The 17,609-nt window shown below is 45.7% G+C and overlaps 1 protein-coding gene across 1 annotated transcript in view; it reads left to right on the top strand.

Annotated features, from left to right (window-relative positions):
- LOC121288713 (lutropin-choriogonadotropic hormone receptor-like) overlaps window positions 1-17,609 on the top strand; it is a 94,414-nt gene that overhangs the window by 58,666 nt on the left and 18,139 nt on the right. Inside the window, exon 8 of the mRNA XM_041207462.1 lies at window positions 5,283-5,353. Within this exon, the coding sequence (XP_041063396.1) occupies window positions 5,283-5,353 (71 nt within the window). The remainder of the gene's footprint in view (window positions 1-5,282; window positions 5,354-17,609) is intronic.

Below are 17,609 nucleotides of genomic sequence, written 5' to 3'. Positions count from 1 at the left end.
GTGCTTGAGGCCTCAGCTGAAGGCAAGAGGCCAGAATTGGAGGAGCTTGGGGGTTGTGGGACTGGATTAGGTTCTCTCTCTGGTAGTCCCTCGAAGCAAGGATGATGCTTAACATGGTGTACAACCCGTGGCAAGAGTCTGTGTGTGGAATCTTTTAACGTGGCAAAGCTGTTCTGCTGCAGCTATCACATGGTTCTGGTTGACCAATAGACTTTCTTGTTCCTAATATCTGCCACAGGCATATTGGGAGGATTTGCAGGTTCACAATCAAACCATTTGGCCACATTAAAAATGCACCTTCAGAGGCCATCAAGTCATGGGATTGAACCCAGAACATCAGGTTGAAGTAGATTACAGATGCGGGGAAGGGTGGAGCTACGGAGAGATTTGAAAGTAACAATGCAAATTTTAGAACTGAGGCATTGCCATGTGGCAGTCAATGTAAGGCTGTGAGCAGTTGGGTTATGGATGAATGGGTATTGGTGCAAGTTAGGATACGGACATCAGAGTTTTGGATGAGCTTAAGTTTCTGGAGGATGGAAGGTCAATTCAAATCTAGCTGTCTAACTTCTCTCAGCTGACCAGCAGAAACTTAATCTAATGGTTGGATCTGCTGAAGACCTCGAGAAACTACAACACCTTCCCCAGCTGTGGCTGAAAGCTTCACATTGTGGGCATTCTAAAGACTGTGCTAAAAATTTCCAACCTTTTCCACCCCAGCATAGTACTGTCATGTTACAGTGAAACAGCGATCAACTAATGCCAGTGATGATGCAAATGGACTGAACCTACAATTGATGATAGGCCCATTGCTGGATTAGATTGGCAAGCAGAAGTCCTGGCTTGACAGTACAATATTGGAGCAAATGACCTCATCGGATTGCGATGCAATTTCCTTTAACTGAATTATGGAAATGACCAATTTTTTGATTCAAAGTTGAAAGAGAAAGGCTTATTAGACAAGCAGTGACCAAACTTCCTGAAAGAAAAGTCTTTAAAACCACTTCTGCATATAATTGATGTAGCCATGTCATCCCTCAACTTTAGCCAAGCTATAATGGGTCTTCCAGCTAAATTCTTTCTTGAATCATTATCGTAATCATACATCTGGAAACAGTAATCAGGGGCAGAATTTTTAGGTCGGCATGTGGGCGCATGTCCAACCCGCTCAAGCGTAAAAAGCACATGATGACTTAGGGCGAGTGTCCCGAGGTATCCCGCACTCGCACGATATTTCAGACGACGGACACCGCAAATGTCGGAAGCGTGCCCGCCGGTAATTAAGAGGGCAATTAAGCTCATTAAAGATGTAATTGTCCCCGATTTTTCGTGATCCGTCCAACCTTACGGTTGGCGGACGGGCAAGTCCGCCAGGTGGACTTTGCATTTTTGATGAAGCCTCAGCCAAGGACGGGATGAGTTTCCATTATTAAATTTAAAAAATAAAAATGCATGGACAGAATTTGCATCATGTATATGTTCAGATGACTGATTCTGCTGTGCGGACATTTTTTTTCCAGATTTTAAAATCTTTGGTTATTGGTTTCAAATTCTTCAGCTCCCTGAGCTCTCTGCCTTTAGGGTGCTTTCATTCTGTGTTCCCTGATACCCACACTTACGTCAGTGCCCGCCATCCTCCCGCCCCCACCCCAACAGCGCTGAGCATTTCGGCGTGCGCTTCACGCCAGCTGGCCGCTAATTGGCCAGCCAGTGTGAAATCACGGTTGGGGGCCAATCGCAGGCAGTGGTCTTGGGCCTGCCAATCATGCCTGCACACCGACTTAAAAATCCTGCCCAAGTTTTAAAAATGACTCTGGCTCTTGAATACTCCCTTCACACTCTCATTTACAAGAAAATATAAGTTCAGGTTTGGTCTTTGTCTTCCCTAAAGAATGTGCTGTCAAAAGATAACTTACTTTACTATCAATAAACTTAAAGTATGTACTCTACAAGTACTTGATAAGTGGTTCATATTCTTGCTATCTTTTGATAAACCACTCAAGGGGATAATGACCTATTTTTAAACGGACATTAAAACAAAAACAACTACAAGGGCAAATTCAAAAGTACCAAACTATTATAAAGACCAGAATTAAGGAATTAATTTGTAATTTTGAATTAATCAAAATGCTTATATTCATGTGATAATTGTTGTTCCCTTGGATTCGCAGTCAGTGCAGAGTGTTTTCTTTCAGCATAATAATTAATTGGATATTTACAAAATGCTTGTTCATGATTGATATGAGAGCCCATTTAGATGATTCTATTACCAGAGTGACTGTTAAGAAGTTTTTAGCCTTGCTTCAATGGTTTGGGATTATAAATCAATGTTTCCAGTCCTTAACTGACCCTTCCTTCCCCCTACTCAAGATCTTGGACAAAATTGACATTCTTTTCCAAAGTTCTTTCTACATGCAAAGTTATATCTTCTAGTTGGCATCTCACCATTCTGTAGGTTTTCTCATGGTGTCTAAATGATAGGAAACAGAGAGTTGGGATTAATGGTTCAATTCCAAATTGGCAAATTGTAATGAGTGGGATCACTGCTGGAGCTTCAACTATCTACAACCTATATTAATGACTTGGATGAAGGAACAGAGTGTATTGTAGCCAAATTTGCTGACAATACAAAGTTAAGTAGGAAAGCAAGTAGTGAGCAGGACGCAAAGAGATATAGACAGGTTAAATGAGTGGGCAAAAAATTGGCAGATGGAGTATAATATGGAAATATTTGGGGTTGTCCACTTTGGTGGGAAAAGTAGAAAACAATATTACTTAAATGAAGAGAGTTTGCAGAAGGCTGTGGTACAGAGAGATCTGGGTGTTCTCGTACATGAATCACAAAAAGTTAGCATGCAGGTACAGCAAGTATTAGGAAGACAAATGAAATGTTGGTCTTTATTGCAAGGGAGATAGAGCATAAAAGTAGGAAAGTCTTGCTCTGTGTAGGAAATTGATGAGATCACACCTAGAATACTGTATACAGTTTTGGTCTACTTATTTAAGGAGGGATATACATGCAGTGATAATAGTTCAGAGAAGGTTACTAGATTGATTCCTGTGTTGAAGGAGTTGGCTAATGAGGACAGGTTAAGCAGATTGGGCCTATACTCATTGGAGTTTAGAAGAATGAAAGATGATCTTTTTGAAACATATAAGATTCTGAGGGGACTTGACAGAGTAGATGCTGAGAGGATGTTTCCCCTTCTGGGGGAATCTAGAACTAGAGGGCAGAGTTTCAAAATAAGGGGCCTCCCATTTAAGATGCAGTTAAGGAGGAATTTCTTCTCTCAGCAGGTCATTAATCTTTGGAATTATCTTCCATATAGAGCAGTGGAGGCTGGGAATGGGATTTTCCGGCCCCACCTGCTGCTGGGATCGCCCAGTCCCACCAAAAGTCAGTGGACTTATGGCTGGGCCACCGAATCTCCTGGGGCAGGTCCCATCATGACAGGGTCATAAAATCCTGGCCTGGGTCATTGAATATATTTAGGGCTGAGAAGACAGGCCTTTCATCTACAAGAGAGTCAAGGGTTATGTGAGGCCGGCAGGAAAGTCGAGTTGAGGCCACAATCAGATCAGCCGTGAGTTTATTGAATGGCAGAACAAGCTCAAGAAGCCAAATAGCCTACTCCTGCTCCTATTTCTTATAAATGGGCCTATTCAATTTTCTTATGCCAAACCCATAATATAGAATCTTATGACCTCCTCATCTCAGGTTTGGTGGCGGAGGGGCATTTAATTTGGCAGAAGGGTGATGGGTGGGGACCCTGCCACCCTCCCACCCGAGCCTGAACCTTGGGAAGAGATGTCCTGCACCTAGTTGGGCAATCTCTATTCAGTTCCTAGCAGGAATAGGTCCCAAGTATAACTAGTGTGGGCAATGGAAAAATGTCACACCAGGACAATGGATGATGCTTTCCTGAAGTTGTTACTGAGTGACATTACTGATGGAGATTAAAAAGATCTTTGGCCTGCATCTAACTATACTGTACCTGACCCAGGAATGCTTGACGTTGACAATCAATGTCAGGAACAGGACTGGTCTATTCCCCAGACGTACTGGGCAGAATTTTCTCAAGAGCCCCTGGGAGCGCTGGAAGCAGGAGGGATATCCTATCAGATAGGTTGCACGACATATTCCCACCTCCACGGGTTTCTGCAGGAGATGGGGTGACGGGACTGGTTACCTGACGGGCTGTGGCGGAGACACAGTTAAACCATTTGAAGGCTTAATTAAATAAACTCTCCCGACACCATCTGGATGTTCTAGCCGGTATATGGGAAACCCATTGAGCCAGGGGGCTCTCTACTCCTTGGGGCAGGTGAGGTAATCTTCGGAGTAGGACCCTCAATTCATTGGGGAAGGCCGCCGTGCTAATAAACAGAGCCAAACAGGTCAGTGCCCATACCGTTGGTGACCGGGGTGGGGGGGGGGGGGGGGGGGGGGGGGGGGGGGGCGGTGCGGGGGGATTTTCCCCTTCCTGTTTGACTACCCTAACCATTTTGACCCTTCTCACATTCCCATTTGTGCCCTGCCTCCTCGTCCATACTTCAGCCTCTGAACTCCCACCTCTGATGGTGGGCTGGTATAATTTCAGTGCTAGGTGGCCTCTTATTGATCCTGGAGACTTGGGGGTCTGTTCACCTGTCCTTAATTGGACGGGATTCCAGAGATGACCACTTACTTGGCCGCCTCCCCCAAAATCTCCCTCGTCACCTACATTTCCGAGTCCCTAACCCGCATTTCATCCCAATGGCGGGATCAGAGCCCAAGAATGAAAACTCTATCCAGTGTCTTTCGGATGCAAACAGAAAATGCTGGAAACATTCAATATGTCAGGCAGCATCTGTGATGAGAAGTTGCATGACCCTGAAATGTCAACCCTACCTCCCTCTCCCCATAAATGTTCACTGGCCTGCAGAGTGTTTCCAGTATTTTCTGTTTTTATTTCAGGTTTCCAGGGCCTATGTTATTTTACTGCTTAATTGAGCAGTAATATTCACACACAAAAAAAATAAAAAGCAGGTTTGGTAAATTGAATGTAACAAGAATTTATTTTCTAATATGTATGATGTATGCATGTATTGAAAGATAGTTTCTTGAGTTTCTGAGGATTATACATGCCTTCAGTAATTTGTGGAATTTTTTGCTAGAGCATTGAAGGCAAAATAAGGAAAAAAGTTTTAAATTATGTATAATTTTTATGTTTATAAGCATATTCTTTATTTCCTTGAATATTTAAACATAAATTAATGATACTAAAAATTTTTGCAGGGAGCTTAATGATAATAAAAAATTAAGGACCATACATAATGATGCTTTCAAGGGAGCTATTGGACCAGATGTATTGTAAGTAACAGCAACTTATCTACCTTTCACTTCATGTAAATTACAAACAATATTAATTTTAAATTACAAATTTACATTATGTATATCAATTTAATTTAAAATGCCTTTTGTAAAATAGACGCCATCAAAACTACAAATTAAGCCTTTTGAATTGAAAATAAACTAATCTTAATGTGATACATATTTACTTCATTTATATTTATTTTCTTTTATCCCTATTTCCTTTTTCATTGTGTAGAATTCTTTAATTAAGAAGACCATCACTGACTGAATCTATTATGTCTGAATTGATAGGGCTGAGTTTTCTGGCTGACGAGCAGGTGGTGGAGTCCGCACGTCAGCGCTTAAAATTCGTGCACTGATGTCGCGTGAGCATCTCGACGTCAGCGCGCGGCATCGCGATATTTAGGTTGTTGGGTGCGCTATGAAGGGCAACGCACGCCCACCATTAATTAAAGGCCTTGTTAAAGGCCCTTAACCCGGCAATTGAAGCCAATTTTGAGGAGCCCGTGCGATCTTCACCTCGGCGCACGGGCCCAAAGGGCAGGCGGGTACCTGATTTTTTAACAAACCTCATCCACAGGCGGGATATGTGGGCTCAGAGGGGTTGTTAATGTTTTATCTGAAGTATTTAATGCAGAAAGTATTTTAAACTTGCCTGTGTGATTGTTAGCAGTTCAGATCCATTTCTAAGAGCTTTCACTGTACTTTGAAGTTTCAGCTCAGCACTCTGCAGACAGTATTCTTTATCGGGCCAGCAGCTTTCCGGAGGCCTCCATTTAGTCTGGGTATGGGTTCTGACATGTCCACTGGAGGCAGCTCCTCTGAGGAGGCAGGGTGGGATAAAATAAGGAGGAGGCCAAGACTGGACAATCAGCCTCCAGGCACAAGAGGTTATCCAAGGTGGAAGGGGCCACAGAAGATGCCACTATCCTGCTGCCAGGGTATACAGGTGGCAAAGCCGCTACCTCAATATGTCTGAGGTGCAGTGCCGAAGGAGGCTCCTACTGTCAAGGGAGACAGTCAACTACATCTGTCAGATGATTGGCCCTAAGATCTCTCCTAACTGTGTGGGCAGACACCCCATGTCAACGGCTCTGAAGGTCACAGCTGCCCTCCACTTCTATGCCTCTAGCTCCTTCTAGGGCTTGGTGGGTGATCTTTGCGGTGTCTCCCATTCAGCTGTCCATACTTGTGTCAAGCAGGTTACAAACGCTTTGTTCAGGTGGACATTGACTTCCGCTGCGACCAGGCCAGCCAGACACAGCGAGCCAAAGGCTTCACAGCCATTGCTGGCTTCCCCCGTGTCCAGGATGCAATAGACTGTACACATGTGTCCATCAAGGCACCAGCAGGTGAGCCCAGTGCCTTGGTCAACAGGAAGGACTTCCACCCCATGAACATGCAGATAGGTGTGATCACAGGATGCTGATTCTACAAGTCGGTGCAAGGTACCCAGGCAACTCCCATGACACCTACATCCTCAGACACTCCCAGGTGCCGGGGCTCTTCAGTGCTCCAGCTCGGCTGGATGGTTGGCTGCTGGGTGACAAGGGCTATCCCCTCAGAAGATGGCTCATGAAGCCTCTTTGCCATCCAAGAACAGAAGCTGAGCAGCGCTACAATAGGAACCACGGCACCACAAGGGCTGTGGTGGAGAGAGCTATCGGTCTTCTCAAGATGTGCTTCCGTTGCCTGGAGCGCTCAGGGGGCGCACTCCAGTACCCCTCAGATCGTGTCTCTGTGATAGTGGTAGCATGCTGTGCCCTGCACAATCTTGCGCCGGAAAGGGGGGATGAAGTTGACGATGAAGACCTTGACGCAGTGGATGAGGCTGCACATGATGAATCCAGCAGTGGCTCAGAGGATGAGGAAGCACAGAGCAATGATGAGGGGCAGCATGCCAGCCCGCTACTACACCAAGGAGGCAGGGATATCCGGACACTTTAATCCAACAAACCTTCAGCTAGCTCCACACACATGGACCAGCAGGACCAGCATTGCCTGGCGCTTCCACACATGGCACTTAGATGCTACATCTTCCACCTCATCAGTTGCAACTAAGGGCTTAGTACAGAAACATCAATGTCCACTCAAACACTCATGATATGTCTGTGAAACATACAAATGCAGCACAAAGGAAACACCCTCAGCCATGGTCAGATAAGTGGACTTTATTCGGTCCAAAACAAAGCACAAACTTTGCTCTGACATACATAATGATATATTCCCTAATCTAGGGCCAACATAAAATCACCAGTGACAAACCTGTGGAGTGCCTAATGTGCCTTATGCTTACATTTGCAGGTGCTTGTCTAGGTGCCGCCCCATCGCTCGGAGTGGCTTGAGAGACAGCCTGCTGACTCTGCTGTCCTGTTGGCCTCGATGACCTTGGTGGGCGTCCTCTGGCCTGTGGAGCCTGTGCTGGCCCCGCCTGGGAGGGAGTGGCCAGTTTCAGAACTGGCACCTCCCCAGTTGTTGCAGCTTCAACGGATGCAACGGTCACTGGCAGAGGGGCGGAGGCGCTGCTGCCCTCATCCGGATCGCCCTGAGAGGAGCTCGCAACGAAGACAGGCAGCTGCTGCGCCGACGTGAGGTCACATTGGACCTCCCTGCGGGGGGCAGATGGATGGGCACCGAGCGGCGACATTTGGTGCCCAGAGCATCTCCCACATTGCCAGTGACCACCTGTGGCCATTAGCGCTGTGAGGGCTTGCAGGTCAGAGCGTAACCCAATCAGAAGATTCTCAATCCGCTGGAAGCCCCTCTCCATGAGAGTCGCCAGTGTCTCAGTGGAGGAAGCCTGAAGCTCTGTCCTGAGGTTCATGCCATCACTGACACTCTGCCTGGATTCCTCCACCACAGAGACCAAGTGAAGCAGACCCTCATGTAACCCTGCCAGATGCTCCCACGCACCCTGCTGCTTGTCCTGCAGCTGCTGCATGGCTGACATCTCCAGAGGCACATCATCACTGCCCAACTCAGCATGTCCCCTGCAGTCCTCTGGTTGCTGGCGCCATCGGCACTCTCTGTCCATGCCATCCCCTCCAGCGATTGTGAAATGCCCTCTCCACTGTGCCCTTGGACACTCGCCGACGCTATAATCCCTACTGAAGTGTTTGCCGCTGCGCTGGTGCCTGGCTCACTGAAAGGATGTGATGTAAGTTGCAAGTTTTGGCCCTCAGGTGTGGAGGGGGGACTCTGGATGTGTTGGTGGTGGCCATGCAGTGGTGATGCTGAAATTAACAACAAGGACAGTCATCAGTTAGCATTCAGTCAGTAACAATTTTCCTCCCTTTCCCCCCCTCAGCCTCATAAGTCACTCATCCTTCAAGAACCCAAGGTGACACACATTGGTGGGATGGTAAATAGTCAAGAGGAGGCCCAAACATTACACGCGCTTACAGACAGGCTGGTCAGATGGCCTAAGGAATGCCATATGGAATGTTATGTGGATAAGTGTTCGGTTAAGCACTTGGGCAAGACAAGCAAGGTACAGGAATACATGAGTAATGGTGGGATCTTGGGAAGTCACGATGATTACAGGGACCTTGCTGGGCAGACCCGTTAAGTTAGCAGAACAGGAACATATGGCGTTTAACAAGGTTGAAGCCAGACTTGCCTTTATTAGCGGAGGAATAGAATGTAGGAAAAGGGAAGTCATGTTGCAAGTGCAGAAAACACTGTTGAGGCCACATCTACATTTCTGCATTCAGTTGTGACCTGTGCTTCATGGGAGGGCTGGCATTGGAGTGGGGAGAGTGTAGAGGTTCCTGACCTGGATGCATGCTGGCCTGGAGAGCTGGAGTTATGAGGAAACATTGCAAACACTTGCGACATTTGCCGTGGAACACAGGAGATTGACAGGTCACATTATTGACCTTCATACCATTATGAGGGGCATAGAACGGATGGACACAAGGCAACATTTCCCCTTGGCGCAGGGATGACTAACGTGGTGGCATTTATTTAAGGTGAGTGCCATGAGGTTGACAGGTGAGGTGCTGAGGACCTTTTGGACAGAGCAATGTGGTACGCATTGGCTGAAAGGGTGGTGGAGGTACAAACCCTCCTCAGATGCAAAATGTCTTTGGATGTGCAGCAGCGATGCCATGGCATGTTAGGCCATGGGGATAGTGGTCACAAATGAGATAAGACAACTTTGGAAGATGCTAGAGACACGCATCCTCAAGGGGCCGAGGGACCTTTGTGTATGACCCACAGGTCTGACTGTATCAGTCTGTGAATGAGCAGTGTTGCTGCATTAATGATTGCAGCAACCTCAGTGCTTTGGATGGTGGGGAGACAGAAAGAATGGGACTGTGACCCTCAAATACCTGGTCGCTGCACCCCAGCCTCGCCAACACCTGCCGACCTGGGCCGCTTGCCTCCTCCCCAGCCCATGGCCTGCTCCTCATACGTGGTGAGGTGCTGCAGCACGGCGTGCCCACCACCGTCTGCTGATGCTCCTGGATATTGCTCTCAGTTTTTACCTGCAGAACATAGAAGAGGATTTATTGGGGCTGATCACTCATGTACACTGCATGCGCATGCCGCATCCCAACCACAGTGACCCATCTGAGGCCTCCAGCGGCTCCTGTCCACACGACTGGTGATCAGTCCCCAGAAGATAGTACGGCTGCTCCCAACCCCCTCCCCCAACCTTGGACAAATTCGGCGTCCATCACTTTGAATAACACACGGGTCTTAGCGCCCATGGCAAGGAGGCGCAACTAGGTGTGCGGTGCCAAGGCCAGCAGATGGCTCTTGGACACGACACCTTGAGGCTCCCCTTCCACCATCTCATCACCATCAATAAGACATGTGTTGGAGATCTGTTTGTGTCTAGCTGCCTCCCCTGCAGGTTGCCCCCAGACTAATCAAATGCGACAAACACCAACATATGCCGCAGGGAGAACCCATCTTCTCCTCAACCACTAAGGCTGATGTAAGCATGGTCACTATCTGTTTGCCCACCCAGCGTGCGCCAAATACCCAATGCAGTAACGACACTAAGATGTGGGGTGGAGAGGGGGCTTCAAAGGCTAAGGCTACCTGCTGGGTAAAATGGCCAAGGCTGACATGGTACTCACCCTTCCAGAGTGCAACAAATCATTGAAGCGTTTGCGGCACTGGGTTCCTGTGCGCCGCACAGCATCTTGAAACCTAACAGCCTCCACCACCTCCTGCCACGCCTGCCTGGTCACGTGGGGGGCCCTCCTCCTCCCATCCTCCGGAAACAAGAACTCCCGATGGTTGGACACCTCTTCCAGGAGGACAGCAAGGCAGGCATCAGAGAACTGAGGGGCACCGTGGCCCCCTGCTGGCCTACCCTGCAGCCTGCCCCCCTCACCTCTTGTGCTGTCCGGTGATTGGCAATGGTCAACAGCCTAAAGGGGACTGCCTGGCCATTCTTTATACAGACTGCTGGTTCCCCATTGGAGCCGGCAGTCTGAACACACTCGCCACCGATTTAATTTTCCTGATGAACACGGGAGTCTGAAACGCGCTAGGTAGGCCTTAATTGGCCCGCCAGCACAAAATGGCGGTGTGGCCCGTTTCAATGGCGGGGATTGGCTCCTTGCCCGCCATCGATTCAGTCGGGCCCAACTGCCCGTCAAACGCAAAATTTAGCCCATAATATCCAATGTAAGGTACCTTAGAGGGATCATTACCCTATTGGGAAGAAAAGCAATGGACAGAATTCAATATCATTGACATGGGTTCAACCTGCTGGTTGGGGAACTAGTGGGAAACGCGCTTCACTTCTGAGGGGGAGGGCCAGGCGGATCAAGACAGGCACTTACGTCGGGCTTTCCCTGGGATTCAGGGCAACAGGCTGCCGTCCAATCAGAGGCTGGCAGTTCTCCATTACAGGTATCGCCACTAGGAGTGATGGCTGCAGCAGGTAACACAGCCAGGGATAGGCTTAGGATCACCAAGTCACCCAGGCTGCAAGTAAGTGAGGGTGGGATGGGGGCCTTGGAGGGGTGATCGCGGTGGGTGGGGGACAGGAGTTGGAGGTCGTGGGGCAGGGGCAAAGGCGGTTAGAAGGTCTAATCCTTGGTTCTTCAATCAGGCACTAAGTGCCTTTGAAAGAGCAACACCCTTCCCAAATCCGATAAGGAAGCACGGGCAAGTCATTCCACACGCATGTAGTCCCTGAGCCGCCACTAAATTCCGCTGCGCTCAGAGGTAATTGGTGTCAATAATAAGTCTAAGTGATAACCCGCCATGAGCGGGCAAGTTTCCCCCATGAGCCTGTTTCCACCTCCAAGAACATAAAAACATAAGAACTAGAAGTAGGGAGTAGGCAATTCAGCCCCTTGAGCCTGCCCCGCCATTCAATACGATCATGGCTGATCTCATTTCGGCCTCAACTCCAATTTCCTGCCCTCTCCCCATAACCTTTCAACCTGTTACTAATTAAAAATCTGTCTATCTCCTCCTTAAATTTATTCAGGGTCCTGGCATCCACTGCATTCTGAGATAGTGAATTTCACAGATTCACGACACTTTGAGAAAAGTAATTCCTCCTGATCTCTGATTTAAATTTACCACCCATAGCCTAAAACTATGGCCTCTTATTCTAGAATGTCCCACAAGGGGAAACGTCCGCTCCACCTCTACTTTGTCTATCCCCTGTAGCATCTTATATACCGCAATTAGATCTCCTCTCATCCTTCTAAACTCCAGCAAGTATAGACCTAAACTGCTCAATCTCTCCTCATTAGACAAGCCCCGCATCTCTGGAGTCAATCTAGTGAACCTCCTCTGAACTGCCTCCAATGCAACTACATCCTTCCTCAAGTTGGGGGAGCAAAACTGTGCACAGTACTCCAGCTTTGGTCTCACCAATGCCTTGTACAGTTGCAACAACACTTCCCTATTTTTATACTCTATTCCTTTAGCAATAAATGCCAAAATTCCATTTGCCTTCCTTATTACCTGCTGTACCTGCATACTAGCTTTCAGCGATTCATGCACAAGGACACCCAGATCCCTCTGCACTGAAGCATTCTGAAATTTCTCTCCATTTAAATAATAAGTCATCTTTTTATCCTTCCAACCAAGCTGGATAACTTCACACTTATCCATGTTAAATTCTATCTGCCAAATTTTGGCCCATTCCCCTAACCTGTCCATATCCATTTGTAAATTTCTTATTTCTTCATTGCAACTTACTTTCCCACCTATTTTGGTGTCATCTGCAAGTTTAGTGATAGCACCTTCTATCCCAAGTTATTCATATAGATTGTAAATAGTTGGGGCCTAAGGACCGAATCCTGTGGCACCCCATTAGTTACAGCTTGCCATCCAGAAAAAGACCCATTTATCCCAACTCTCTGCTTTCTGTTGGTTAGCCAATCCTCTATCCAAGCTAATATATTACCCCTAACTCTGTGTGATCTTATCTTATGTATTAATCTTTTTTGCAGCACCTTATCAAAGGCCTTCTGGAAGTCCAGATATACTACATCTGCAGGATCCCCATTATCCACTTTGCTTATCACATCTTCCAAGAACTCTAGCAAATTAATCAAACACAATTTACTCTTCATAAAACCATGCTGACTCTGATGGATTGCATTTTGACTTTCCAAATGCCCCATTACTGCTTCCCTAATAATGGATTCCAACAATTTCGCAACGACAGACGTTAAACTAACTGGTATATAGTTCCCTACATTCTGCCTCCCCCTTTTTGGAATAAGGACATTATGTTAGCATTTTTCCAATCCACTGGAACCTTTCCAGAATCCAGGGAATTTTGGAATATTATAGCCAATGCATCCACTATCTCCACTGCCACTTCCTTTAAGACCCTGGGATGTAGGCCATCAGGTCCTGGGGACTTGTCACCCTTTAATCCCAATAGTTTGCTCAGTACTTCTTTTCTAGTGATGGCGATTGTTCTAACTTCCTCCTTCTCTATACCCTCTGCACTACCTATTACTATTGGGGTGGTACTGATGTCCTCCACCATGAAAACTGAGGCAAAATATTGATTAATTGTCTCTGCCATTTCTGCATTCCCCTGTATTAACTCCCCAGTCTCATCCTCCAAAGGATCAACATTCACTTTAGCTACTCTCTTTCCTTTTATATACTTGTAGAACATTTTGCTATCAGTTTTTACATTTTGCGCTAGTTTTCTTTCATAATTTACCTTTGCTCTTTTTATTATTTTTTAGTAACCCTTTGTTGATCTTTAGAAGTTTCCCAATCTTTCAGCCTGCCGCTGACCTTTGCAATTTGGTATGCCTTAGTTTTTGCCTTTATGTTATCTTTAACTTCCTTGCTTAGCCATGGATACTTTTTCCCCCTCTTACCCTCTTTCTTCCTCTTTGGAATATATTTTACTTGGGAGGAATTGAATATCTCCTTAAATATCTACCACTGTTCATCAACTGTCCTACCTTGTAGCCTTCCTGCCCAGTCCACTAGGGCCAATTCTGCCTGCATGGCTATGTAGTTACCTTTGTTTAACTCCAGGACACTAGTGTGGGACTCACGTTTCTCGCTCTGAAACTGAACTTGAAATTCTAACATCCTATGATCACTCTTCCTTAGAGGATTCTTTACTATGAGATCATTAATTAATCCCATCTCATTACACAAAACCAAATCCTGAATAGCCTGCTCCCTGGTTGGTTCCACAACATATTGTTCCAAGAAACAATCTCTAATACACTCTATGAATTCTCTCTCAAGGCTACACTTGCCAATTTGATTAGTCCAGTCTATATGCATATTAAAATCACCCATGATTATTGCCATGCCTTTCTTACATGCTCCCAGTATTTCCTGGTTTATACTGTGCCCTACTGCTGAACTACTTTTTGGGGACCTATAGATTACTCCCACCACGGACTTCTTTCCCTTGCTATTTCTTATTTCTACCCAGACTGACTCTACGTGTTGCTCTCCAGTGCCTATAATCATTCCTCACTATAGCACTGATCTCTTCCTTTACTAACAAAGCTACACTACCTCCTTTTCCTTCCTGCCTATCCTTCCAAAACACTGAGTACCCTTGGATATTCAACTCCCAGACCTGTTCTCTCTCTAATCACATCTCAGTAATCGCCACCAAATCATACCTTTTTATCTCTATTTGCGCTGTAAACTCATTCGTTTTATTCCGAATGCTACGCACATTCAGAAACAAAGCCTTTAAGTTTGCCCTATTGTCAATTTTCCCAACTCTTGTATGATTCTTTGGTGCAATATGGCGTTCACACACTCTGTCCCTTCCTTTCAATTTTTGGTAACAATCAGCCTCGTCCCTAACCTGCACTCTTACCCTCTCCTTAAACTTTGATCTTTTATATTTCCATGCAACTGAACCCTCCCCCCATTTAGTTTAAAGCCCTATCTACAACCCTAGTTATGCAATTCGGCAGGACACTGGTCCCAGCATGATTCAAGTGGAGTCCATCTGAATGGAATAGCTCCCTCTTTCCCTAGTACTGGTGCCAATGTCTCATCAGTTCAGACCCATTGCTCCCACACCAATCTTTGAGCCACACATTTATCTCTTTAACCTTATTGACCCTGTGCCAATTAGCTCGTGGCTCAGTTCATAATCCAGAGATTATTACCTTTTTGGTTCTGCTTTTTAATTTACCCCTAGCTGCTCCTATTCCCTCAGCAGAATCTCTTTCCTTATTCTACCTATACCGTTGGTACCTACATGGACCACGACAACTGGATATTTCCCCTCCCACTCCAAGTTCCTCTGCAGCCCTGATGAGATATCCTTAACACTGGCACCAGGTAGGCAACACAGCCTTCGGGACTCTCGATCCTGGCTAGAGAGAACAGTATTTATTCCCCTAACTATACTAACCCTGATTACAACTACATTTCTCTTTTCGCCCCCCATTTGAATGGCTCCCTGTACCACAGTGCTATGGTCAGTTTGCTCATCCTCCCTATAGTTCCCACTCTCGTCCATACAGGGAGCAATAATCTCGAATCTGTTGGATAAGGGCAAGGGCTGAGGCTCCTGCAGTGCTACTTCCTAGATCCCTCTACCTGCCTCACTCAGTCACAGCCTCGTGTCCCTGACCACTGGCCGAATTTAAGGTAGCTAATCTAAGGGGTGTGACTATCTCCTGAAACACAGCATCCAGGTAACTTTCCCCCTCCCTGATGTGCCACAGTGTCCGAAGCTCAGACTCCAGCTCATCAACTCTGAGCAACCAATATTTGCTACAGATGTGGTCACTAAGAACCACAATGGGGTCCACCAGCTCCCACATCATGCAGCTACAACACATCGCCTGGCCCTGCATCTCAATTTTATTTAATTCGTTTTTCAATTGGTTTTTAAATTTCCAACTGGTCTTTAGTTTATCAATCTGTAAAATATTTCTCCTATTTACCTCTAATCTGAAAGCAAGTTAAAATAGAGATTCAAACTACACTGTTTAAAATCAACTGGAAGTCACGATCTCTGCTAAGTTGAAGCTGAAGTGTTAGGCCTCCAATGCTGGGCCCCAGTAGTCACCTTTAATCTAAATCAATTTAGAATAGGTAGTTCAAACTAGCAGTTACTTACCAACCAATGAACTTATGGTTTTACTGTGATGTCACTCTGTTTTTTTTCACTTGGCAACAGTGACTGCAGAGGACACTCTTCCCAGACTGCTTCACTTCGACAGTGACTGGAGAGGGCACTCTTCCCAGACTGCTCTACGGCGACATTGACTGCAGAGGACACTCTTCCCAGACTGCTTCACATCGACAGTGACTGCAGAGGGCACTCTTCCCAGACTGCTTCACGGCGACATTGACTGCAGAGGACACTCTTCCCAGACCCAACTTAATTGCAGGAGGTTTTCCTGTTGTCGGAAGAGTCTCATGCAACCTCTCCAATTATTAAGTCGTCCCAGCTGCCATTTTTGTCACTGTGATAGGCTGCATTAAGTCCAGCCCAGCTATACATTACATCTAATGCTGATAAACAGGGTTAGAAGAAATGCCAATAATTCTGCAGACATATTGGTCTCCTTTAAAAAGAAGAGAATTTCTTAAGGCATTTTTTCTGTGTACACAGTAAGCCACGGATCCAATATGCTTTTTTAGTAGTCTTATCAATTTGTCCTGCCACCTTCACGGGATGGCAAAGCCTAACTACTCAATCATATCATTGGTATCTGATTGATTTTGCTATGTGCAAAATAGCTGCCTATTAGTCCACTTACGAACGGTTACTGCACTTCAGAATAATCTATTGTAAGTGAAGTCCCTTAGGCTATTCTAAGATGCATGAAGGCAGGATGGCATAGAATTTACAAATTAGAATTATTGATTTAGAGCTTCATACAAGAGATTAGTTGTATCACAACCAGGAGGACACAGGTTGGATAGAGGTAAAGCATGCCGCTCAATTTTCATTCCAAAATGCTCTGAATCAGGGTTGCTAATTCATAGAACATGTCCCTATATAAATATTCCTTTCCTTTCAATGGTAGAATCATAAGCACCTTCTTCAAAGTGTAGTTTCCCTTTAACTCCCAGAGAATTGGGCAAAGATATTCCCTTATGCAAATTAACACTATAATCTATCACTCTGTGGCTGACAACTACAAGTCGATTCCAATGAATTATGGTAAAAAATTGATGTTAAATTTCAGTATTGATGAGATGGTTATTACTCCTTTAAAACAGATATATCACCCATTTTAATCTAAAGCTTTACATTTTCAAAAAAAGTCATTAGAAATGTAGCAAATGAAGCTAAATGAATTTCTATACTTGTTTATATATTCATAAGTAATAGAAAAAAATAAATGCACATGCACAGAGTTAATAGATTTGGAAGTATTAAAAGTTACTCCCTATTAGATTGAAATGGTATAGTGGTGCAATTTATTAAATTGGTTTCAACACTATACCACTGATAATTGGGAAGATGGTGGCGTAGTGGTAATGTCACTGGACTAGTAATCCAGAGGTCCAGGAAAATGCATTGAGGAGACAACTTCAAATCCCACCACGGCTGTGATGGTGACCTTGAAACCATTGTTGATTGTGGTAAAAACCCGTCTGGCTCACTGATGTCCTTTAGGGAAGGAAATCTGCTGCTTTTGCCTGGCCTAAATGTGACTCCAGACCCACAGCAATGTGGTTGACTCTTAATTGTCCTCTGAAATGGCCTAGCAAACCACTCAGTTGTATCAAACCACTACAAAGTCAAAAAGGAGTGAAACCGAGCAGATCACCTGGCATCAACCTAGGCACTGGA

Source organism: Carcharodon carcharias, chromosome 2 (assembly GCF_017639515.1).
Source record: "Carcharodon carcharias isolate sCarCar2 chromosome 2, sCarCar2.pri, whole genome shotgun sequence".
Classification (NCBI taxonomy): Eukaryota; Metazoa; Chordata; class Chondrichthyes; order Lamniformes; family Lamnidae; genus Carcharodon; species Carcharodon carcharias.
This window is presented reverse-complemented; position numbering and strand designations above follow the sequence as displayed.